The sequence below is a fragment of the Mesoplodon densirostris genome, chromosome 15 (assembly GCF_025265405.1).
Source record: "Mesoplodon densirostris isolate mMesDen1 chromosome 15, mMesDen1 primary haplotype, whole genome shotgun sequence".
NCBI lineage: Eukaryota > Metazoa > Chordata > Mammalia > Artiodactyla > Ziphiidae > Mesoplodon > Mesoplodon densirostris.
Window position 1 is genome coordinate 72,822,285 of NC_082675.1, and position 25,909 is coordinate 72,848,193.

Below are 25,909 nucleotides of genomic sequence, written 5' to 3' on the forward strand. Positions count from 1 at the left end.
TTGGGAGGCAGATAAGCAAGCATAATAAGTAATTAACATCTATTGAGCTTGTTTAACCTTCTAGACATCCACGAGATTATTATGCCTATTTCGTATGTGGGGATATTGAGGAGAAAAAAGAGAAAAAGCAAGATGCCCCAGATGACACTAACAGTGTGCAGAGGAGGAACCGGGATCCGAATACACGCCTCTCTGAATGCAGAACTTACGTCCACCACTCTTTGCCGCCCACACGAGTGTACATTCATTCTCTCCCCTGTACAGGAATGTTGCACAAGGTCAGACTTCCCCTAGTCAAGTAGCCGAGTTCCTCCTCTGGCCCTGTGTATCGGGGCCAACAGCCAAGATCGGGGTCAGAGGAAAACAGTAACCAAGTCCCAGAGCTAACACTTTCCAGGAGTCTGGACCGAGTCTCGGGAGCAGAAGACTAAATCTGCAACATCCTGGTCACAGGACACAAACACCTAGACTTGCCATTTCATCCATCCCTCCATCTTGGTCCTCCCAGCATGGGACTCCAGGCGAGAAGAAAGGCGAGAAGAGGCGAGAAGAAAGCCTAGACCAGCCTTCCCATAACCAAAATGGCCGCCGCACACTCCCTGCCCACAGCTAACATGGTCGCCTCCGTTTGGTCTCCATGGTAACGCAGGCCGCTCTTTTCGAGCCGGCCTAGGACAGGCTTGTAGGGAAATGAGGGGAGTTTCCCTCCCCCTCATTTTTGCGACAGTTGCCGGGAAAGTCACGGCAGTTGGCGGGTGTCAGCTGATTTACTGCGGCGGCGGCGGCGGCGGTGGTGGCGGCGGCAACGGCAGCTTGCAGCCTCTCTGGAGAGACGGAGGCTGGGCTGGGGTTACAGTCCAAAGTTTTCCTACCAGGATTTGCCCACCCCACCTCCTCTCTGGATACGTCCTCGCCTTGTCCTCTTTGCCAGGACGTCTGCAGGTGGTGGGACAGAAAATATCGAGGCATAAGATGAAGCTGTGACAGGTAAAGGGCTTTCGAGCTTCCCCGGGGGGGAACCCAGCGCGGAATGTGCCCTCAACGTGAAGGTCAGAGGCCGGGGGTCAAGGGTCACAGCTCCGCTCCACCTGGGGGCGGTGTCAGCTGTCAGAGCGCTGCTGCTGGAAGCTCTGGTCTGTGCGGCGCCTGCAGCTTCAGGCCCCGACTAGGCGCCTGTGCCTGGAGCGTGGGTCCTGCCAGGGGTCTGTGGGACTCCTTGGCCTAGCGAGTGACATTTGCTACTGGTGACACTGGCTTTGGTCTTGAGATGGGACCGCCTTGCCCGCAGTGGCAATCTAAACGGGGTGAGATGCTTAATGTTGATGGGTGGCTGGTTCTTAACAGTGCTTTTGGGAAATGCTGTGCTTGCTTTTGGGGTACACATAGCCTCTCCTAGTACTCTTTAGTTTGCCCTTGCCTAAGGTACTGAGACGTCTGTTAGTACACCTGCCCGCTCTCATCCCTTTGCCCTAAGACTTGGTCTAAGAGGATTCCTGCTATGCCTGCTCCCTTACTAGTGGGTCCCAGGGTTCTGAAACTATATGTTTGGAGTTAGCAATACCCTGCCTTGGATTCAAAAATTGCGTTTTATGTTTTGATTCACTTGCTATGTCAGTTTCTCAGGTCCTAGAATTTGAAACTATGGCAGCTACAGTTGCATCACAGACAGCACTGGAATTGTTGATGCTGCTGATTTTAGGGTTCAGTGAGAGCTACAGCTTGCTTTTGCATTAGCATTTGCCAGGAGCCCAAAAAGGCAAGCTGTGACTCTTTCCGACGTTTATTGTTTAGGGCTTTATGGGCAGGATGTCAAGAGTTGCCTGTTATATGAGAGAAATTGATTGAGTTTTTTGAAATATACACGCACACTTTTTTATAAGTAATTTGTGACAGTATGGAGGTGGAGGACAGCTTAAAAGTGAAAATAATGTGTTGACATGCCTTTATTATTTCAAATCGGGCAAACAGAACAGTATAAATACGTAGTAAATGCCTTGTTAATTTCCTTTTTTAAAAAAATGTATTTTATTAAGGGACTTCCCTGGTGGTCCAATGGTTAAGACTCCCTGTTTCCACTGGAGGGGGCGTGGGTTCGATCCCTGTTCGGGGAACTAAGATCCTGCATGCCGTGCGGTGCGACCAGAAAAAAAAAATTTTTTTTTATTGAAGTACAGTTGATTTATAATGTTGTGTTAGTTTCTGGTGTACAGCAAAGTGAGTGATTCAGTTGTACATATATATAATAGTTTGCATTTGCTAATCCCAAATTCCCAACCTATCCCTCCCCCACCCACCCTCCCTGTGCGCAACCACAAGTCTGTTCTTTATGTTTGTGAGTCTGTATCCGGTTTGTAGATAGGTTCATTTGTGTCATATTTCAGATTCCACACATGCCTTGTTAATTTTCAGAGATTATTGTGAGAAATTCATTTAAGTGTCTATCTTTATTTTAAAAATGCTTCAAACCCTACTTAACAGCAAGACCGGAGTGTACACTTTGTTTTTTCTTATTGCCACCTGTAGCTAAATTTTAAAAGATCTTGATAATTGGATAACTCAAAGGGACTGGGCTTTGCCTTGTTTGACTATCACTGTGGGAACTTAAATTTTGAGATAGTTAGCCTTTTCTTTCTTTCTTTTTTTTAATGGGGGGAGTACCAACCTTTATGTACACTTGGGTTCAAGTTCAGAGCCATCTGAGTATAGCGAAGCGGTAAAAAGCACAGATCCTGGGACTAAGGTTCATATTCCAACACAGAATGATAACTAAGTGACAACCGGCAAATGTTACCAACAGTCTCTTCAGTAAAGTAGACAGAGCATCACCCCAGCTTCTAGCAGCTATCATGGCTGCCTCTGCCCCAGTGTCCACCCTGGGTACTCCACCTCGGAGGCAGCTCAGCTAAGAGAGTGTGCGCTCTGCAGGTCTCAGCTCAGTGGTTAGGGTGGGAGTCAGTGAGTTACTGAACCTCGGAGGTAGCCCCTAACTCCAAGACATTCACCAAAGGCAAGAAACAGGAACGCGGACTGGTTCAAGGACTGAGTGAGATCTTACAATTTCCTTTGGTTTTCATTTGGATATAAGCTATGTTTTGAGGAAGCGAGGTGGTCTATCTGTGTGACAGGCTAAGCATCGCAAACTCTAAAGGTAGCGAGCTGGTTTTGTGCCTTTGCCCTCGGAAGGTAGGGTGACATTTAGCCTTAGTGGTGTCCTCTATGTTAGGTGAGTCCTTAAAGTTTGTTTTGTACCTCTAATGCAGAGGATTGAGTTAATTTTTTCAATTCAGTCATCATCATTGGGCTGTTCAACGTGTGTCTCCGGTTTTTTTCTGTTCATTGTCTTTTATATCCAGTTTCCACTCCCTTCCCTTGCCCACCAACCCATAGACAATCATTCCGACATGTATGTGTTATTAAATGTGTGTTGTGTTGGGTGCCCACATTTTATATAAATTTATTTAAGTATTTGTTTATTTTATTTTTGGCTGCGTTGGGTCTTTGTTGCTGCGCCGAGCGCTCTCCGCTGCGGCGAGCGGGGGGGCTACTCTTCATTGCGGTGCGCGGGCTTCTCACTGCGGTGGCCTTTCCTGCTGTGAAGTGTGGGCTCCAGGTGCACGGGCCTCAGTAGTTGTGGCTCGCGGCCTCTAGAGCACAGACTCAGAAGTTCTGTCGCATGGGCCTAGTGGCTCTGCGGCATGTGGGACCGTCCCAGACCAGGGCTTGAACCTGTGTCCCCTGCACTGGCAGAGCGACTCCCAACCACTGCGTCACCAGGGAAGTCCCTCTGGGCGCCCAAATTTTAAATTTATAGAGATGATATCATGCAAGATCTCATTAAAGTTTTTCCGCTCCCTACTCTCTACTATTTAAGGATCTATTTGTGTTCCTGTCCATTGCTTCTAACTGATACACAGTACTTCAGAATTTCCACCTACTACAGTTTATATGCTGACTGTCCTATTTGTGGATACCCATGTAACGTTCATTTTCCTACCACTTTAGGCAATGCTGTGATAAACATACCTTTTAGACCTCTATGATGCTTTCTTTGAGATATATATCCAGCAATGTGATTTCTGGATCATAGGGTTTTCATATATTTTATTGAAGGATTGCCAGATTGTGTTCCAGAACAAGCTGCCGTGGTCTCTACACCTGCAGGCAGTTCAGGAGAGTTTCTGTATCCTTGTAACCCCACCGATGCTTAGTGTTATCCAGCCCCCTGCTTTTTCCAGACGAATGGATACAAAGTGAAATCTCATTTTAAATTACATTTCACTATTAACTCATGAGTTTGAGCCTTTCTTCATGGGAATTTTATCTTTTTGGGTTTTCCCTTTTGTAAAATTGTTTATTCCTTTACCCATTTTTATTTTGAGGTTTCATGCCTTGTTGATCTTCAGAAGCTCCTTGTATTTCCTAGATACTAGTCCTTTAAATATTGTATCTGTTCCTATTCTGTCATTTGTCTATATAACTTTTTTTATGATGTCCTTCATTGAACAGAAATTTTCTACTTGATATAATCAAATTAAAATTTTTTTGCCTATGGTTTGTGCTTTGGGGGTTTTGTTTAAGAAGTCTTTCCCCAATTCTGTGTCACAAAGTTACCTATTTTATGTACTACTAACTTTATAGTTTTCCTTTAAATTTATAGGTATTGAATACATCCAGAGTGTCTTTTTACATGTCACAAGGTAGAGGCCCAGTTTATTTTCCGTGTAGTGTGCCAGTTTTCCTAGTATCACTCTCTCCTTTCCCCATAGATAAGTGGTGCCACACTTACTGTATATTAACCTCTCATAGAAGCTCTGAAAACTGTATTCTGTTCCTTTGGCTTATTTGTTTGCTCTTGCTCGAATATCATGCTGTTTTAGTACTGTGGCTTTGTATGGTTATTTTTTCCTACATGAGTAAGTTTTCCTATTTATTTTGTTTAGCTTTATTTTGAAATAATTATAGATTAAAGAAGTTGCAAATCTAGTACAGAGAGGTCTGGTTTCCCCAATGGTTACATTTCATATAACTTCACTCAATTTCCCTCAACTGTTACATTTTATGCAACTATGGTGAAATAGCAAAACCAAGAAATTGACATTGTTACAATGCCGGTATATAGTTCTATGCCATTTTATCACCTGTGTAGGTAGATACCTGTAACTACCACTGCCATCAAGATACAGAACTACTCTATCACCACTAAGACCTTTGTGCCACCCCTTTCAAGTCAGTTCCGTCTCCCTTCCTCTATTATCTCTAACTCCTGTTCACTAGTCAATTTTCCATCTATACTTTGATCATTACAAGTGTGCTGTATAAATGGAATTATACAGCATGCGACTTTTTGAGATTGAGATTCATCTGAATTGTTGGGTGAGACAATTTTTGAGAGTCATCCAAATTGTTGTGTAATTTGGGTAGTATTCCATGGTATATATGTACCACAGTTTGTTTAAACATTCACTGGGACATTGGGGCTGTTTTCAGTTTTTTGCTATTACAAATAAAGCTGCCTATGGAAATTCTTGTACAGTTTTTTTTTGTGGATATAATTTTTCACATTTTCTGGGATAAATGCCTAGGAATATGACTGCTAGGTGGTATGGTAAGTGTATGTTTAGTGTTTGAAGAAATTGCCAAACTGTTTTCCAGAGGGGCTGCACCATTTTACATTCCCACCAGCAATGTATGAGAGATTGAGTTTCTTTGCATCCTCGCCAGCATTTGGTAATTGTCACTATAATTCATTGTGGTCTTAATTTATGTTTCCCAAATGGCTAATGATGTTAAATTTCTGGTAAGGCAAGTTTTCCATTCTTTTTCCATTTTCAAAGTTGGCTTGGCTATTTGTGGATTTTTATTCTTTTCTATATATTTTGGAGCTAGAGTTTCTAAAGACAGAACAACTATAATTTTGATTTAGTATGCATTGAACTTATAGCTTTATTTTGGGGAGAATTGACATTTTTATAATATTAGATCACCCTATCCAAGAGCATGGAATGGCTTTCCATTTATGACTGAGCAGGAAGAAATTTTTTGCAGTTTTAAAAAATATCGTGAATAGATACTAATTTAAAGTAGATTATCGCTGATAGAAGAAAATGCTACTGATTTTCATATATTGATATTCTACCTTTGTGTGTGTGTGTTCTACTAGACAGAGACCAAAATCCATAGTATAAATCTTGAAATAGTTTTGGTACTTGTAGAGTTAGACCTGGAACTAGGTAGTGCTTTTATTCCTGGTTTATCTGTTACATTTCTCTGTGACACTGTTTTGTTCTTTGCGATGGATAAACTCAATGATTAGAGTGTGGGGGTTTATAGGTTCTAGTCCCATTTTGTTCATTCATTGTTGCACTTTACAGAGAGTTCGTAATCTTACATATATGCATGCCAGTGATCATGGGCAAAACCAACTGAGAGCTTATGTATGGCTCAGTGAGATCCTGTCATCAATAAGAGGATACCTTACCTTTCTACTTATAGATACTATGATTGTGATGTTAACTTAGAATTTGAACTCTGTGCACATTCATTTGCCTTGATCTGTATCTGATACTTAAAGCCACTTTGCTGATAAGAGCACAAAAGATATTGTTCTAAGAAGTCCTACACCATGACTGCATTCAGAAAGTCCTGTCCAAGTGGAATTTTTTTGTTTTCTATTAAGTAACGTATACATGATATTCATAAAACAGTAAATATTCTAAATAAAATTAGGCATCTTTTCCAAAATGTGTTGGTGATGTTTAATGAAAATGTAGGTTTTTTTGGGCTGATGGTTGCTTGTGTTAGTAGTCATCAAAAAATGTTGGAACAATAAAGTGTTAGGGCCCTGCTCAGTTCAGGGCGGAGAAAATTTCTGAAGTACTGAGAGTTATTCTGTAGGCTCTTGTAGAATAGAAAACTACTGGAAAGATGTGGCTTTTTAACCACTGCCTCCCATACAGTTAGCAATTGTAATTTATGACCCTTCAAACTCACAGAAAACATGTTACTAGTGTTTTGCACATACATATTTCTCTCTGAATGTTGGTAGTTATTATATGTCAATGATAACAGATTGATAGAATGTGCCAGTTACCTTCTGTTCTCACATTCAAGTTTTTTATTTGGCTGTCTTCCTTAAGGGCTCTTCTTTTTTCTAAACATTTCAAATACAGACAAACAGTAAAAAGCCACCATTAATGGGAATGAAAAGTTCGCTCTAATGCAATATCAGTTTACTTAGTTTGAAACAGTTTTGTGATTCACTAACAGGCCTTGGTGAGTGTGGTAGCGATTAAAGTAAACCATGTTAGGTGATTTGCTGCATAGGTCCTGAGACATGTCTTGTTGTGTATGTGTCACAGAGTAAAAGAGGCTAGAATATAGGTGCAACCTGCAGCTGGGGAAAAGTAATTAGTACATTAACAGGGATTTGATTAAGGAGACTTGTATTAATTGTTGGCACTATTATAGAAAAATTCATTGAAAAGCAACTCTGAAATCCGAAGCATGTAAAATCAAGATGTATTTTAATTTATTGATGGGTACAACATTTTTAAAGCCAAGCAAATGAACGTCATTCATTACTTTGTTCATTGATTCAGTAAATATTTGGGTACCTCATATGTGGCAGAAATTCTAGGTGCTGGGAATACAGTATAGAACAAAACAAACATAAATCATCACCTTCTTGGAGCTTATGTTATAGTGGCAGATTCAGACAAGAAATAAATAAGTATAACACTTGGTATGTTAAATGATTGTAAGTGCTCTGGAGAAGTATAATAAAATACCATTGGAGTGGTGGATTTTGCAATTTATGCTGGTCAGGCAAGGCCTCACTGAGAAGATGACATTTTAGCAGAGACCTAAAGTGGTTGAAGGAGCTCTAAAGATGGACTTGCCGTTACTTGAGATGGGGAAGACTGTGGGAGGGGCAGATTTGGGGAAGAAGACCAGAGACTCACTTTTGAACATGTCAAGTTTGAGAAGCTTATTAGCTATCCAGATGGAAATGTTGAGTAGGACACTGCATATGTGGAATCAGAAGAGAGCCATCAGCTAGAAATTGGGAAATTGTTCATGTATAGCTGGTATTTAAAGCTGCGAGGCTTGGTGAGATCACTGAGGGACGGAGGGAGGGAGTATTGCCAGAGGAGAGAAGTCCAAGGACTAAGCTCTGGGTGTGCCAATATTTAAAGGTCAGAAAATGAGGAAAAATAGAGACTAAAGCCATGGACTTTAGCCTGCTACTAAAGGTAGCAGGAAGATGTGAAGACTTGGGGGCCAAGTGAAAAAGTGTTTCAAGGGAGAGGAAGTATGAACTATGCCAAATGCTGTTGGTAGGTCAAGAAAGATGCGGATTATGACTTGACACTGGGTTTAGCAATGGGGAGGTTTTGGTGACCTTGTCAAGAGCATTTGTGTGACAGGTGGAAACTTTTCTATCATCTATGCATTGACATAAGGAGGGGGATGATGTTACAAATGAGGACATTCTGATTTGGAAAGAGATACATATTTCCTTAAGGTTACAGTTAATAAATGGGGGAGCTGGGTCTGCCCTAGTTAGTGTGACTCTCAAATCTTCACACTTACTCAACACAGCTTACTGATCCCCATATTGTGACAGTTCATCTTCTAGTTGGGAAACCATGTTTGTTTTTTCTTCTGGGTATTTTAATTTATGAACAAGGAGAAGCTTCAGTGCTCAGTTTAGAGTTTTGATGGCAGTGTGAGGGAAAGCAGTAGGAATGGTTGGGGATGGAGGTGAGATGAGAGGTGGTTCGGGAGATAAGGCTGAAGTTCGTTCTACCAGATGGGATCTGTTTACCCTAAAATGTAGGGGCTTGGTGGGCATAGTTTGCTTTTAGGTTAATCAGTAACTCTTGAAACTGAGGCAGGTTGGTGATGGATAGAGCATAAGTAGCTGCAGAAATTTAAAACGTGATTCATATGCCTCAAAGTCTATGAATCATTTTTAAAATTGTGATTTATTTTTGACCAGATAGCTCTACAGTTCTTCAAAACCCAGCTCTTGCTCGCTCAGGGCTGTCTTAGCAATGAGAAGTAAGTGTAGTCTTCTGTTGCCATCTGCTCATGCCACATGTTCTTTTGAAACAGAATACTGGAACTTCCTTTAGCAAAGCCGTCCTAAAGTCTCAAGTTCACTGGGAGTAGATTTCTTGCCACTCAAATAAGAGAGTATTATCTTGTGAACTTAGCGACAAGCTTGGTGTTCAGAAGGTGGTGTCCCTCACAACTGTTCAATTCCAGACACCCTTTGTTCTGAGGAAGCAACTCAGTAATTCCTTCATGCATTTTATGATCTAGCTATCTCATTGCATTATAACAAACAGTCTTCATTACTTGATTCAGTTTTTTCTAAGTCTTCAATGAGTTGATAGCAAAGGCACAAGCACAAAGAAAATTCATAATATTAATGACTACTTCCTTCATCAAACCATGAATTTGACTTTAACACACTTTTTTGACAAATGATGTAGGGATGTTCTGAGAATTTGAATAAACCTTTAAAGATTTCTTTCTTCATTCATTGCAATGGTGGCAAGTAGGTTTAGTTATTTAGTCTGTAGTCCCTGCTTTTCATAATCCCCATTGGTAGGTGGGTAGTGGAGGCCTGCTTGCTCTTGTTCATGTGTGCCTGTTCTCATGAGAGAGAATTGAAGTTTGTTTTTGTCTGCAGGTCTCAGAGGGCCTGCCTTGGGGCACAGGAAGCAAACAGACCAAGACAGTATTGACTCTCTGGTGAAAATGCCTGTATTCCTGGGCTAGAAATACATCTTGCTTTTGCATTTGAGCATTAGAAAGGCAATATAGAGAAATGAACATTGATCTGATACTAGATTTTTCGTATGTAATCTTTTTTTATAGCTTTTAGAAATCACATGGGATACCAGTATCCCATGAGATTTTGCAGAACAGTATGGTCTTATCAGAGTATCACTCCATAGGTTATTCATGGTTTTAAAGGGGAAAAATAGCCTTAATCAAGTGGTCATAGGTGGCATCACCAATAGTGAGACACTGTGATGTTATGTCTCCTGTGGTGATGCAGTGTGAAGTGTACATCACCTATGAAGGATACTTGCCAAACATGTTTCACTTGAGCCCGATGATGCCTTTAGATCCAACTTCCAGTTTATAGGAAGAACAGGAGATAGATGAACATGTGATAAATGACATTGTAAATAAAATCAGACAAATCTAAAATCTGGAACATTCTACAAGAAATTGGTTTTGTTTATTTAAAGTTAATATGAAGAGTGAAAGTTAATATGAAAAATGAAGTAGGACTGTTCTAGAACTAAAGAGTAAAGAGGCATCACAACCAAATGCAGGGAGTAAAACTTGAATATTTTACTTACTGGTTTAAAAAAAATTATAAAAGATATTTTTTAGACAGTCGAAGTAATTTGAAATTGGACTGGATTTTAGATACTATTAGAGGATTATTATGGTATTGATAATGGTGACTGTGATAATGGCATTGTGTTTATGAAGGAAAATGTTCTTATTTTTAAGCTTGGTTTTTAGGGGTGAATTGTCATGATATGTGTAGGTTATTTTCAAATGGCTCAGCAAAAAAAAAAAATCTCTATATACACATATATTGACAAGGGAAATTTGACAAAATATTATTTGTGGAGTGATCTTGAGTGATCTTTATACTATTTTCAAACTTTTTGTATATTCAACATTTGTTGTAATAAAAAGTTGGGGAGAATCACAAGGGGAAAAGTAAATTTCATCTTAAGCCTTTTGTTAAAAGAAAAATCAAATTAAAAAAATATTCCCTTGGGGGACTTCCCTGGCAGTCCAGTGGTTAAGACTCTGCACTTCCACTGAAGTGGGCACAGGTTCTATCCCTGGTCCAGGAACTAGGATCCCGCATGTCACGCGGTGCAGCCACAAAAACGGATTAATCTCCAAAACATACAAGCAACTCATGCAGCTCAATATCAAAAAAACAAACAACCCAATCCAAAAATGGCAGAATACCTAAATAGACATTTCTCCGAAGAAGATATACAGATTGCCAACAAACACATGAAAGAATGCTCAACATCATTAATCATTAGAGAAATGCAAATCAAAACTACAATGAGGTATCACCTCACACCAGTCAGAATGGCCATCATCAAAAATTCTACAAACAATAAATGCTGGAAAGGGTGTGGAGAAAAGGGAACACTCTTGCACTGCTGGTGGGAATGTAAATTGATACAGCCACTATGGAGAACAGTATGGAGGTTCCTTAAAAAACTAAAAATAGACCTACCATATGACCCAGCAATCCCACTACTGGGCATATACCCTGAGAAAACCATAATTCAAAAAGAGTCATGTACCAAAATGTTCATTGCAGCTCTATTTACAATAGCCAGGAGATGGAAGCAACCTAAGTGTCCATCATCAGATGAATGAATAAAGAAGATGTGGCACATATATACAATGGAATATTACTCAGCCATAAAAAGAAATGAAATTGAGCTATTTGTAGTGAGGTGGATGGACCTAGAGTCTGTCATACAGAGTGAAGTAAGTCAGAAAGAGAAAAACAAATACCATATGCTAACACATATATATGGAATCTAAGGAAAAAAAAAAGGTCATGAAGAACCTAGGGGTAAGACAGGAATAAAGACACAGATCTACTAGAGAATGTCCTTGAGGATACGGGGAGGGGGAAAGGTAAGCTGTGACACAGTGAGAGAGTGGCATGGACATATATACACTACCAACTGTAAAATAGATAGCTAGTGGGAAGCAGCCGCATAGCACAGGGAGATCAGCTCGGTGGTTTGTGACCACCTAGAGGGGTGGGATAAGGAGGGTGGGAGGGAGGGAGACGCAAGAGGGAAGAGATGGGAACATATGTATATGTATAGCTGATTCACTTTGTTATGAAGCAGAAACTAACACACCATTGTAAAGCAATTATACTCCAATAAAGATGTTAAAAAAAAAATGAGCTCACCTCCACTTATGTAGAGCAGAAGGGTGAATTTGGAGCTGAGAAACAAAAACTTGATAACTGGCACTGTGAAGGTCTTTTGATGACACCTGTATCAATTTTCATCTGAAAGTTTCACCCCCATTCTTTTTTTTTTTTTTTTTTTTTTTTTTGTGGTACACGGGCCTCTCACTGTTGTGGCCTCTCCCGTTGCGGAGCACAGGCTCCGGACGCTCAGGCTCAGTGGCCATGGCTCACGGGCCCAGCCGCTCCGTCGCATGTGGGATCTTCCCAGACCGGGGCACGAACCCGTGTCCCCTGCATCGGCAGGCGGACTCTCAACCACTGCGCCACCAGGGAAGCCCTCACCCCCATTCTTGTTAAAAATTTTGCTAGGTGTACAATTTATTTTTTCCTCAGCACTTGAAAATATCATTCCACGGTCTTTTGGCTTTAATTGAGAAGTCACCTGTCCAAAAAAAAAAAAAAAATTCCCTTGGGAGTTCCGTGGTTGCCTAGTGGTTAGTATTCTAGGCTTTCACTGCTGTGTCGTTCAATCCCTGATAGGGGAACTGAGATTCCACAGGCCGCTGCAAGGTGCAGACAAAAAAAAAAAAAAAAAGAAAAAAAAGTCCAAATCTAGTGAAAAACAGGGATGAAAGATCCTCCCTGTTCCTTGAATTTTTCTTAGGGCTTTCTAGGCCTTCACATAGCTAGGCAGAATAAAGCTGAAAAAATAGGAAGAAGATAATTGGGAGAGTACACTGTACCAGAAACCAAAGAGAGAGGGTTGAGGATTAGCAAATGATCAGCCGTGTCAAACTAATAGCTGTGTAAGACTGAATATAGTGTAAGGACTGACCAAGATGGTTAGAAAGAGTAGGTATCAACAGTCCATTAATGTCAAAGCATCCTCTCTTTCCTCACTTCTCTCCCAAGGCCTTGCTTCTCTCTGCAGTATTGGAGAGTTCTTTCCTGGAGTATCATATTAGAGAAATGTTGACCTCTTCATGTAGAGGGCAATCTTGAGCATCCTTAGATTAGGTATGTTTGAAGATAGAATCTAGATTACATGAGGCCTTTTGTAGTAAGGAAATGGAAACACTGTGTTTAAGACCATGGGTTTCAAGATGTTGATTGTAATTACAGTGAGAGAAACAGAGATAAAATGAGAGAAAGAATGAATGAGAGAGAGAGAGAGAGAGAGAGAGAGGGAGAAAGAGAGATAGCAATTACCAGATTCACAAGCAGGGGCTATTAACAAGTGAAAGTGTTTTGGACAAAAATGAGATGTGAACATGTTTGAAGGACAAAGCCTAATTTAACTGAAAGACAGATGAAATGGTAGACAGTGAAAGGATAATTAAGGGAGTAAGATCTTTCAAAGAGTCCAGGAAGAATTAGATTTAGCAAAAAAGATGAGATATTCCTTCCTCAGACATACCTTGCTTGGAAAGCTTAATAAATGGTAATTATTGTTATTCTCTGTTTATTCATTCAATAAGTACATATTGGTCACTAGTAAAAGTCTATAACTATTCTAGGTGCTGGTAAGTCACCTCAAGTCCCAGTGAAATGCAGTTTGCTTGATAATGATTAAATAACAAAGATGGTGGGCTTACGTCGAGGATTTGGTTTTACTCTCCAGGGAAACAGATTTTAGTGGAATGGATGCATTTATAAGCAAATAACTGCACACAAAGTGACGAGCCTTCTGCACCAGTGTGTAGAAAATCTTGTGAAAACATGGTTGCAGGAGCAGTGAATCACAGGTGTTGGGACAGGGCACTCACAGCAGAGAGGAGCTCGTGTCGGAACAGGTTATAGGCTAAAGACAAACACTTGTTAAAGTTAAATGGTTTTTTGAAAACTCCATGTTGTGTGTGTATGTGCATCTTTAAAATAAAAGAACCTGGTGAATCAGGGCCATGGATTTTATTTTATTTGTTTATTTATTTTGGCCCTGCACATCTTGCGGCATCTTGGTTCCCCTACCAGGGATCGAGCCTGGGCCCCTTGCAGTGGAAGTGCGGCGTCCTAACCGCTGGACCGCCAGAGAAGTCCCGTGGGCCATTTAATTTATTTATTAAACTGTCTTTTGGAATACAGTGAAATACCCAAAGGCCGGGGGGAAAAAAGCCCTTAAGACCAAAGGATTTATCTTGAGAATCAGGATTCCCACTCAATCCAGTCTCTTATTTCTCTTACTCTTCCTTTTCAGAGGTAGTTTTCATTACTTTTTTTTTTTTTTAATTTGGTATTATCACAGAATTATTCTAAACGTTTGTGTGTGTGTATTACAGATGTGTGTAGATACATATATATACCCCTTTTGGAACCTAAAATGGGAATGTATTTTACACACTGTACTGCACCTTTTCCCCCCACTATATATTTTGGAGATTATTTCATATCTCATGCTGCAGTGTTCCATTGTAAGACTCTCTAATAATTTATTTAATCCCTGATTTATGGACACTAAAGTTCTTTCCATGTACCCATTAACAGTTAGAGAAATTTTCAAGCGCATAAAAACAGTAAGAACAATGTAATGAACCCTCTTGTACTAAAAGGAAGTTCAACGCTTATTTTTACAATTTGGGTTCCCTGGCCAGCAGATTCTGAGATGGAGATTAGCACTCAGGTTTATAAGGGAGTGCTCTTAGTCCCGGACACCTGGGGAAAGGAAGCAGGTATGGCCAGAGGGAGAAGTTGAGCTGTAATGAGTCTCAGCGGAATCTCAGTTGACCCTGGGGGTAGTTCCAAAGATGGAATGAGCCTTCAGAACTATACTGAATTGATATGAGGGGGCCTGGCCTTTACTGTTTATCCCTGGATTGATCAGTTGTTGGATGTGGGCTGTCCTCCTGGAAGGGGACAAGGTGTCTCCCTGTGGCTGGGGCAGTCGTTAGTGGGGACTGACAGCCCAGTGCTCTCAGCGGCTGGGGTAATAAGTCCTTTATTCCCGAGGTGGATCTGGATGCGTACCACCCATCACACTTATGATCCCGTTTCACCTTCATCCCTTCCAATACCTCTTACCCGCTCTTCCCCTCCACCATCTCCCACATGCCAGACCCCAGACATCAGATCATTTCATCCATAAATACTACAGTTCTACTTACCTTTGAGTAATGTGTTTTAGTAAAATCTTGATTAACCAGATTGACTGGAGAATGACGTTTTCTGGTCAATGGAATTTTGTGGTAAATGCAGACAACATAGAATAAGGAACGGTATTTATTTCGTTAGGAATCAGGAGGGCTGTGTGTGCCTGTGAGCTCTGAGATGAGTTTGCAGTGTAATTTTGAGAGAGTTGCCGAAGGACCTAAATGTGGAGGGCGGGAGGAGGGGCTCAGCGGCCCCTTCCCATAGTGAGTAGTTATGTTTAGGCAAAACTTTGTAGTCTTCTTTCCCTTTCATGGCAGATTTTGATAAAACTGCAAAACAGGGTTTAATTTTCTTTTCTATCAACTTTGAATTTGGAAAATGTGAGCAACTAAGCTCTTCTGTGCCTATTTAAATTAAGGGAAAAAAAAGTCCACTAAGGGGATTGCCGCTCACAGAACCTGAGAATAAAACCTCTTAAAGTGGGGTTTGCTCCTGATTCCTATCCTGCTGGATAGGTTTACCGTTCTGGCTCCCCCAGGCTTGGAGTTAGCGCTGATGTTACAGTTTCACAGTCCAGTCACCAACACCTTCCCTGCCTCTTACCCTGGAGCCAGTCTGTTCTTGGTAACAGTGAGAAGTCCGTGTTCCCACTTTAGTGACACCTGGGTTGTTTGTTGTTTTTTAAATTATCTTTAAGGAGGAAGGGCCCCATTGAAGGGTAAACTTGTAATAAATTGGAATTTCAAATATTATGTACTTGTGTTTATAAAGAATAAATATCCACTCAAATAGATCTCTATAAGATGGTAACGAGCTATATACTTCTCTCCATTTCTATATTAGGAAGCCAGATTTTTTTTGGTTTTTTGGTCAGTTACAAAAGCCTTTCTTTTACAACTGCTTAAATATCAAAAACAAAAGCAAAACAGCAGGAGGTTGACCCATATTTCATCAACTTTTGCAATGACTTGGTTCACTGATACAGGCAAAGGGTGCTTGGATTTTTCCCGTTCATGTGAGACGCTTTTTGTTGAGTTCTCTGGTGCCGTTTTGTGAACATATTTCCTGAGCTCTAATTTCTCTGAGACCAGATTATGCCTCTGTTCCTCTGTTGCCTCATTATGTTATTTTCCTCTCTCCCTCCCCATCCCCCCCATGCTTGCTTACTTTCTCTTATCACTCTGCTTGGAAAGTAATGTTGCCAAATCTGGCTCCCTTTGCACCGATGCCGAATAAAAATACAGAGACAGAGAAATGGAAGATAAGAAATGGAGAGGCTTTTTATTTTTTTTTGCCAGGCAAAGGGAAGACACAGCAGGCTAGTGCCTCAAGAACTGTGCCCCCCTCTTCCTGGGGAATTACAGGGATTCTTATAGGGGAGTTTGAAGTCCGAATTGAGTGATAAGGATCAAAGTGGTGAAGGTCTTGCATTCTTCTTCTTGCATTATTTCAAAACAGTCACTGCTGGAGTCAGGCAACCTGGTAATTGGGTCCGTTAGCCTCTGGGTTATCGGTCTACATATGACCTCCTTTCTGAAATTCAAACAGCTACAAGGGGTTATTTGCTACAAGAGTTTATAGGGAGAGTAAAGAGTAAATACCAGGTGCAGGGTGTAAATTACCTAAATTACACAGGATTAGGGGTGACAGGTTAGTTTTGTCAAGGACAAATCTAACTATAGACACTACAGATTAGTAACAGTTAAAATAAAACTAGGATTGATTAACTCATGCCAGTTTATGTTTCTTCTCTAGCCTGTTCACTGTTCCCTTTATTTTCCTGGTTATCAGGAAAGGAAAAACCTCATTTCAATTTTTGTTGCAACAGTCATAGTCATTCATGTCTTTTTCTTGCCTCTGGCCTTACATATTTCATCAAACCCCATGATTTACTGTTCTTCTATAATGCCTTATATTTTCTTTTTCTTTCAAAACTCTCATCATTTTAGCCAGGTTCTTATCACTGCAGCCAGGCTTATTGCAGTAGCATCCCATTTGGTTTTCCTGTCTGCAGTTTTCTCTGTGTTACTCCAAACTCCATACTATCTCAAGGAGTCTTAGCATACTGCTTCTCTGCTTAGATGGATATATAGTTATGGGACCATTAAGTCTCTTTAAACTCTGGTCCTACTCAAGACCATTGTGAAACCTTGTAGTATCTTCTTCCTTCTCAAAACCTAAATTTGTAAATTCTGGTTCGGTGATTAATAATTTATCTCACATATTAGAATCTGAAATTATTGATGACTTCACTAGGCATCAGTATCATAATAATAGTGCCTATTCTTTATGTAGAGGGCGTTTAGTATTTTAAGTTGTTTTCTCTTTACTTTTGTTCTTGGAGTACCTTTGTGTAAAAAACCTGTATCGAAATCTATGTTGTGTTTTTATCAATTTGGTGTGTTGAACACCAAGTCCTATCTATTGTATATCTAAAATAGCTCTCATATTCATCTTATTATTACCATTTTCACCACTGCTAACCTTCATCATATATTTATTAAAGACGTCCCATATGGCAGACACTATGCTCCACATCATATGGTGGTAAATACATAGATGTGGTTCTTGTTCTTAGGGAGCTTAAAGACTAGTAGGGGAGACAGCCATTAGACAGAGAAATCCAGAAATAGTAATGAAGTTGTGATACATTTAGGCACCATCTCTCTTACCAGCAGTACTGCAGTAGCCCCACTGCTCTTCAAACCCAGAGTTTTCTCCCTCCCTTTTGTATTGTAGCTAGAGGGATCTTTCTGAAAAGCTAATCAGATTTAAAACAGTTGACCTGTTTTCCATTGCTATCAGGTTAAACTCCAAATTCCTTGAGGTGGGTTACCAAGTTCTTATGATTTGGTGCATGTTGGCTTGTTGCTTCTTGTCTCATTCTGCCTTTGTGCTCTGAATGCCAGCCCTGCTATTTTCACTGTCCAGAAAGAATTGAGATCTCTTACCTTGGGGACTTAGAATATGTGATTCCTTGAGCCTCTTCCTTGGGTAATTACTACTCATTCTCACTCATCATTTCTTCCAAGAACCCTTCCTGGACCCAGTGAAGTATAGGTTAGGATATCCATCTTTTGTGTCTCCATTAGGTCTTGAGATTTGTCCTGTATCACACTCTGTGGTAGTTGTTTGCATGTGTGTAAGCCCCATTGTGTAGGGCAATGTGTCTATTTTATCTACTGTGGTAATTCCATGGTGTAGACACAGAATGGAAACTTGGGAAATGAGATCAGAATTTAATTTGAAAGCTGTCTTAGTATTGGGATTGGAGTCTGTAGTATTATTTCTAACAAAGTCATGCAGAATTGAATTGTCATATTTGTAGATAGAATTGTTTGACAGGCAGATACAGTAGTAGTACTTTTATATTGTGTCAAAAAGTCAGTGAAGGATAGTAACCTCTTGAAAAGGTACAACTTTATTAAATGTTAAGCGACAGTGCTGAAAGAAATCAGTAGATGTGGAAGCAGAATGTGAAGAATAGCAAAATCTGTGTTTTTAAAAAGTTAATAGTTGCTGATCATCTGCCATGTGATGGATATTTTACTAGTTGAATTACATATATGATATATCTTAACCTTTATGACAGCTTTCTGAAAGGAGGGTATTATTGTCCATCTTTTACAGATGGGGACGCCGAGACCTAGAGGGGTAACTTTTTCAAGATTGCATAGAAGAGTCAGGATTTGAATATAGTTCTTCTGACTGTAAGTTCAGTGTTCTTTCAACTATTATTTTTGCTGTTGTTTTTAACTGAAGTAGGGTTTTATTTCTGTATAGAACTGAGAAATAGGTGCAATTAGGTGAAATAGAAAAATACATGAAATTAAGGTAACCAAAAGAGATGACTTGATTTTTTATCTCTCAGACCCCTGCTCTTTATGATTTGATTTCTTTGACTTCAAAATGATTCAAAATTAATTCTAAAACTACCTCTTGATGAGAAAACTAAGCCTCAGAAATGAGATGATATGCTCAAAGCCTGCATGGTTGGTGGCAAAATGAGGGGTAGAATCTAGAACTGCTGTTATTTGACTCTAAAGCTTTTTCAGTAAAAAAGTTTTATTTAATAGCCAATGTCTAAATATAATTTTAAGTCAGATTTGATACAAACATAGATGAAAATTGAATGTTCTTAGCATTCTTCTGTTTTTAGGAGCATCTAGTCGTACAGCATATTTATTTATAACTCTAAAATTTGAAAGGTGGTATTTCCCCTTAATGTATTAGTTACAAAATATGAGTATATTGTACACAATATTTTGGAGAGTTAGTAAGAATTTTCTTCAGAGTTTCTATTACAGTTAATACTATATGGCATTAATCACTTATTCAGTCACTTTTGATTTGGGCCTTTTCCAGAAAAATGTGATTTTTTTTTTTATCCCTGTGAATCCCTAATGTCCTTGCATATAGAGCAGTGAATTTTGAATTCGATCCCCCCCTCCCCCCCACCTTGGTTGGACAGAAGTTCTTACCTAATTCCTCAGATAAGCAGTTGTCATAGCAGATAAGCTGATGTAGTGTGATCCCCTGGAAAAGATATAGTGAAGTTCTGTAACATTATTTCCTAAGGGAGAATTGCTTTTTGGATCATTAATTTTAGGCTGTGTTCTTTTAAAAGGACATGTCCCTGCTATGAGTTGAATTGTGTTCCCCTAAAATTCATATGTTGAAGTCTTAACCTCTAGTACCTGAGAATGTACCCTTATTTGGAGGTCTTTATAAAGGTAATCAAGTTAAATGAGGTCATCAGGGTGGGCCCTAACCCAACATGACTGTGTCCTTATACAAAAAGGGAGAGACGTGTACGTAGGAGAACACCATGCGAGCATGAAGTTGGCCTTCTACCAGCCAAGGAGAGAGGCGTGGATTAGATCTTTCCCTTCACAACCCTCAAAAGGAACTAACTGTGACACCACCTACTTTCAGACTTCTAGCTCAAGAGCTATGAGACAACAAATTCTGTTTTTTAAGCCACTCAGTTTGTGGTCAGGGCAGTTTTTAGGAAACTAATACAATGTATTCCTTTATGAAGATTCTTAATTGCCCTTAATGAGAATTCTTCTCAGATTCTGATTGACTGTCAGTTCCTGATTTTTGTTAGAATGTGAAGATTTGTTTTAGTTTCTGGAGAAGCTGAGTTAGAGATGGATGTGTTTTCCAATACCTTTATCATGTTATGGGCGATTATTTTCACTTGTTTTAAGAGCTATGAAATGTCTTCTTCTTCCAGGTTTCCTTGAGCTCCTTGTCACTTGAATGCCAGAATGTTCTTTCCTGTTGCATCAGAACAGACACATCTCCCTGTCACACACATATTCCTTAGTGCTGAATCTGTGTATTTGCATTCTCTTCAAGCTAGGCATATGCATCGAATACGAGTGCTCAAATATCGAGAGAAATGTTCTTTCCAGATCTCACCATATTGTGTTAGATGCTGTGAGCTTATTTAATTGAGAGAAATCTTTGGTGATATAACTTAAAAATGAATGCTGTCACCATGGAAGAATGAACTCCTTCCAGATTCTCTTTTTGAGAAAGTCACTGTTGGATATGTTATTCAGCCAGTAACATGCTGTACCAAACTTGTTAAAGTTGGCTCAGTGCTTTGTTTCATTTTCTAATATTAAATAGGAATATGGAAAGAATTGTTAGTGTCATAGTAGTCTATGAACTGCTGAACATGATACATAAATGGTTTTATAAATAGGAAGGGAACTTGGAATTAATTTTTCCCAAGTTGTAGCAAACAACTTATACTTGTAGCAAACAGATGAAGTTTTGGGAGAGGCAAATTGATGAAAGCCATGAATTCTAACAAAAAATAAAAGATGTAATATACATAGACTGCTTTTGGTAAACATCATTCATAATTTTTTACTTGCCTAACTTTCTTTCCAGGGAAAGGGATTTTAGTTTTAGTTTTATTTATTTGTTTAAAGAGTATAAGTAGTGGATTAAAGAAAAGACTTTTGCTAAAAGCAACCAGCAGTAGGACCATGGATATTGAACTAGTTTCTTTCATAGAAAGTGGTTATTCCTTTAAGTGTCTCTGAAAATTTCTTAGGACAATCTTAGCATTCTAAAGAGTCTAGATTATACCCATATCTTTTGTTGCCACGTAGAAACCAAGCCTATCAGTGACTCCTAGTGTCTCATAGGTCTGGCAGAGTCTCTGTCTTATATGGAGCCCTCTCTGATTATGCCAGTTTTCATGTCTCTTGAACTTCTCTGAACTAGTATTTAAGTCTTTAATCACACAGTTTATAACACCTAAATCTAGTTGTTTCACTAACTAGATCTTAATTTTGTCATATGAAGGAATAATTCCTTATATTTGTGCTATAAACAGGGTACTCTAATATACACTGCTTAATTGATTATTCATCTCAAATTTAAACACCTTTATCAGAACTAAATTTTTATTATGCAGAAATGAGTTTAAAGTTCTTTATCCCTCAGGTTTCAGAGTTTAGAATAAAAGACATTCTTGACTTTGAGACATAATAGGTTTGTACTAAATATGGTGAATGAGTTTCTCAGTGGGCAATATTCTTTTTAATGTTTAGGACACTGTCAAGAACTCTCAGTTTTTCTTGGACGTTGCTAACTATTATTGGTTTGGAGACTTAACAAGATTTGGAGACCTCACTTGCCTTGGTAGCATAGCAGAGTGAGTAAGACCCCGGGTTCTAAGTCAGGCTGCCTGGGTCTTGACTGGGGCTCCATTTCTTCCATTTTCACTTTGCAACTCTTTATGACTCACTGTCTTTACATGTGAAAGGGGAGCACTAATAGTACTTACTGTGTGATTTGTTGTGAGGATTAATTGAGATTTTAATTAGATTTTATATACTTTTATGTATGTGTCTGTTTTACTTATATATATAATGTTTAGAGGAATTTTTGGCACTTAGGAAGTTCAAGTTGGCTTCATAAGAAAAATGTGTAATATGTTTTAGAAGGAAACATACCATTTGACATTATTCTTATAACATTTCCAGGTTTGAAAGCACAATGGCAGGAAACAGCCTTGTTCTACCCATCGTTCTTTGGGGTCGCAAAGCACCAACCCACTGCATCTCAGCAGTACTTTTAACAGATGATGGGGCCACGATCGTGACTGGATGCCATGATGGGCAAATATGTCTCTGGGATCTTTCAGTAGACTTGGAAGTGAGTGTTTGAAGTGCCTATTGTACTTTTCACATATAAGAAACTACTTAACAAAAAAATAACACAGTTCCAGAATAATTTGACCTCCTAATATATCTTCTGTGAGATATATTTGGACTAAAATTGGTATTCAGAATGATTATTTACATTATTCATCAGAGTTGACTTCTGCTGGCTTTTGGCTTGATTTTCAATTATAATAGCTATCCTACCTGGCTTAATATGTTACATTTAACATTTTTCAGAAAATTTCTAACCATATTGAAGGAGGTTTCCAAAAAAGATATTAAAAAACAATTTTGAGCATTTGTACCTTCTAAGGTCAGTGTCTTGAAGAGAACAAAACTTTTTGTAAAACTGTTTGTAAATTTTGTCATATTTATTTTAAAAGTCGCTATGTATTTTTTGCCATCCTTTACTGGTGTGGAATGCTCAGTATGCTCTGCTTCTGGGTGCTGGCTGTCTGTGGAGAGACTCTCTTTTTCCATATTTTAACCTCCAATCTCTGACAACTCTCCCCAGGAATTTTTCTGTAAGGGGAAACAGAGAGAATGGGGTGGTAGCTGGCATGGAATGTAGAGGCAAGAAAGTTGAGAACATTTTTTTTTAACAGGCTTATTGAGATAAAAATTTACACACCATACAATATACTCTTTAAAGTATACAATTTAATGTTTTTTTACTCTTTTCACAGAGTTGTGCAGCCATTATCACAGTCAATTTTAGAACATTTTCATCACCTTGGAAGCAAACCTTGTACTTTGTAGCAGTTACTCCCAATATACCCCCATGTCCCCTGGGCAACCACAAATCTGTTTCCTGTCTCTATAGATCTGCCTATTCTGGACATTTTATGTAAATAGAATCATTTAGTATGTGATCTTTTGTGATTGGCTTTTTCCACTTAGCATAATAGTTTCAAGGTTCATCCATGTTGTAGCATGTATCAATATTTCATTTCTTTTAATGGCCAAATGAAATTCCATTGTGTAGGTATACTGCTATTTATTTGTCTGTTGATCAGTTGATGGGCATTTGGGTTGTTTTTACTTTTGACCATAGTGAATAATGCTGCTTTGAACATTTGTGTGTGAGTTTTTGTGTGGACATATGTTTTCGTTGCTCCTAGGTATTCACCTAGGCATGGAATTGCTAGAACTGAAAAAATGATCCACATACTTGGATGACATGTCAAGGCTAGGGATACAGTTTGGAAAGTGACTTGGAAATGAGTGTTGTAGAACGTGATATGCCTTCAGGATTGATAGCAAACTACATATGAATCAGCAGTGTAGTGATGAGGAGAACAAAATCCAACCACATTTTATTGGAATTATTACAAGCAATAAGACTTACTCGTAAGATCTTAGAAACCATTCTTTTACTGAATTTTTTGCATGGATTTTACTAGAATGTTATATTTATTTAAATTCAAGTAAGAGGGATTAAAGGGTGAGAGGAGACTGACTAGGAGAGAAATACATCCTTTGAAAGATATTAAGAGAATTGGACTATTTACCCAGGGGAAAAGAAGGCTGAATAAAAAGTGGCTTGGTTATTGTCTTTTGATTCATATGGAGGGCCTTCTTAATGTACTTTATAGCAGTCATTTATGCCTATGAAGGACCAATAAGAAGTCATGTAACATACAGAGTGGGGAGGGCACAAAATACCTTCTCTTGAGGTCATGGTGTCTTCCCTTCTTTTGTTAGGAAAGGATTCTAAACTGTAGCTAGAACTTTTGCCATCCATATGTTGGTCTCCTTTTACCTGTGGAAAAGGGCAGCCTGGCCTAACATGGTGGCAATAAAATATCTGAGAGATATTGCAGAAGCAGTAGTTTAATGAGTACCTAGACAGATGGTGATAAGAGTAAAGGAGGGAACCTGTTAATGCAGGTATTGTCTACAGTATAGTGTTTTAATGCTTTGACTACCTATAAAGCTGTAATTGCAGAGAATACAACTATAATTGCAAAGAATAGTATAACACATGGCCCTAATGAACGAAGTGAAACATTATGGTAAGAGCTCAGATGTTGCAGGTGGGTGAAGTTGGCTTCAATCTTGGCTACTGTAGTTAGTGTCTAGCTGTGTGACTTTTGGCAATTTTTAACCATTTGGTGCCTAAGTCTTGCCATGTTTCAAATAGGACCAACTACACAAGGTTGTGGTAAGAATTCTATGAAGGAATGTGTATTGAGCAGTTATCACAGTGCTTGTACATAGTAAGGATTTATTTAATGAATGTAATTGTAGCATCTCAGGTAGTAGAAAGAAAAAAAAAGCTAAAGGGGGAAAAAAAAAGGAGTGCTGATTGTTGGCTGACTATAGAACTAGTAGCCTCAAAGTTCCAGATTGGAACATTGATGTTAGTGTTTACTCTTAAGAACTGACACATCACATAATTTTATTCTAAACATCACACCTTGCCACTGATAACTTGATAACTATCACTTTTGAACTGTGGTCTTTGATGATGGATGGTTTTTTGAATATGTTGAACAGATTATCTTTGTACTGATTATGTGTGAAATGTTTATTAGTTAATAACTATGACATAAATTTTTATGGGATATGGTGAGATATAGATAAAAGGTATAAATATAACAATATACCATATTTTTATTTTTCCTCCAGTTATATTAATACATTGTTTGAAGCCTCCAACTTTGTTCTTTCTCAAAATTGCTTTGGCTATTTGGTGTCTTTTATGGTTCCACACAAATTTTGTCATGATTTTTTCTATTTTTCTATTTCTGAAAAACACCATTGGAATTTTGATAGGATTGCATTCACTCTGTAGATTGCTTTGGGTAGTATGGACCTTTTAATAACATTAATTCTTCCAACCCAAGAACGTGGGATATCTTTCCCACGTTATTTATTTCTTCTTCCATTTCTTTCATTAGTGTCTTATAATTTTCAGATTACAGCTGTTTCACCTCCTTGGTTAAATTTATTTCTAAGTAATTTATTCTTTTTGATGCTATTGTAAGTGGGATTGCTTTCTTAATTTCTCTGTCAGATATCTTGTTGTTATAGAAACAACTGATTTTTGTATGTTTATTTTGTATCATGCAACTTTTCTGAATTTGTTCATTAGTTCTAACAGTCTTTTGGTGGAGTCTTTAGGATCTTCTACATATAAGATCATGTCACCTACAACAGAGACAAATTTACTTCTTCCTTTTCAATTTGGATGCTTTGTTTGTTTACTTTTTTGCCCAATTGCTCTGGCTAAGACTTCCAGTATTACGTTGATTAGAAATGTCAAGAGTAGCTATCTTTGTCTTGTTCTTTATCTTAGAGAAAAGGCTGTTAGCTTTTTACTGTTGAATATGATGTTATCTGTGGTCTTGTTGTATATGGCCTTTATTATGTTGGGGTACATTCCTTCTATACCCAATTTGTTGAGAGTTTTTAATCATGAAAGGATACTGAGTTTTGTCAAATGCTTTTATTGCCTCTATTGAGATGATTATGTGATTTTTATACTTCATTCAATTATTTTTGTTCATTTTTCTAGATTTTGGTGGGAGTACAGTCAGTTCTAGTCACTCTATTATGCCTGAAAATGGGATTTTCTAGCAAAGCCATGTACATTGAAAATAAAACTAACAATTGGTAAATTTGATTTTCTTGG

The 25,909-nt window shown here is 38.7% G+C and overlaps 1 protein-coding gene across 5 annotated transcripts in view; it reads left to right on the plus strand.

Annotated features, from left to right (window-relative positions):
• Window positions 1-794: 794 nt before the first annotated feature.
• Window positions 795-25,909, plus strand: part of WDR7 (WD repeat domain 7) — a 365,960-nt gene continuing 340,845 nt past the window's right edge. For 3 of the 5 annotated variants that reach the window (XM_060118461.1, XM_060118464.1, XM_060118465.1), the window contains exons 1-3: window positions 795-987; window positions 18,713-18,792; window positions 22,093-22,264. In XM_060118461.1, coding sequence (XP_059974444.1) covers window positions 22,106-22,264 — 159 coding nt within the window. In that variant the 5' untranslated portion in view covers window positions 795-987; window positions 18,713-18,792; window positions 22,093-22,105. Of the gene's footprint in view, window positions 988-18,712; window positions 18,793-21,685; window positions 21,762-22,092; window positions 22,265-25,909 lie in introns of those variants that run through there. The other 2 variants (XM_060118462.1, XM_060118463.1) reach the window with 2 other exon arrangements.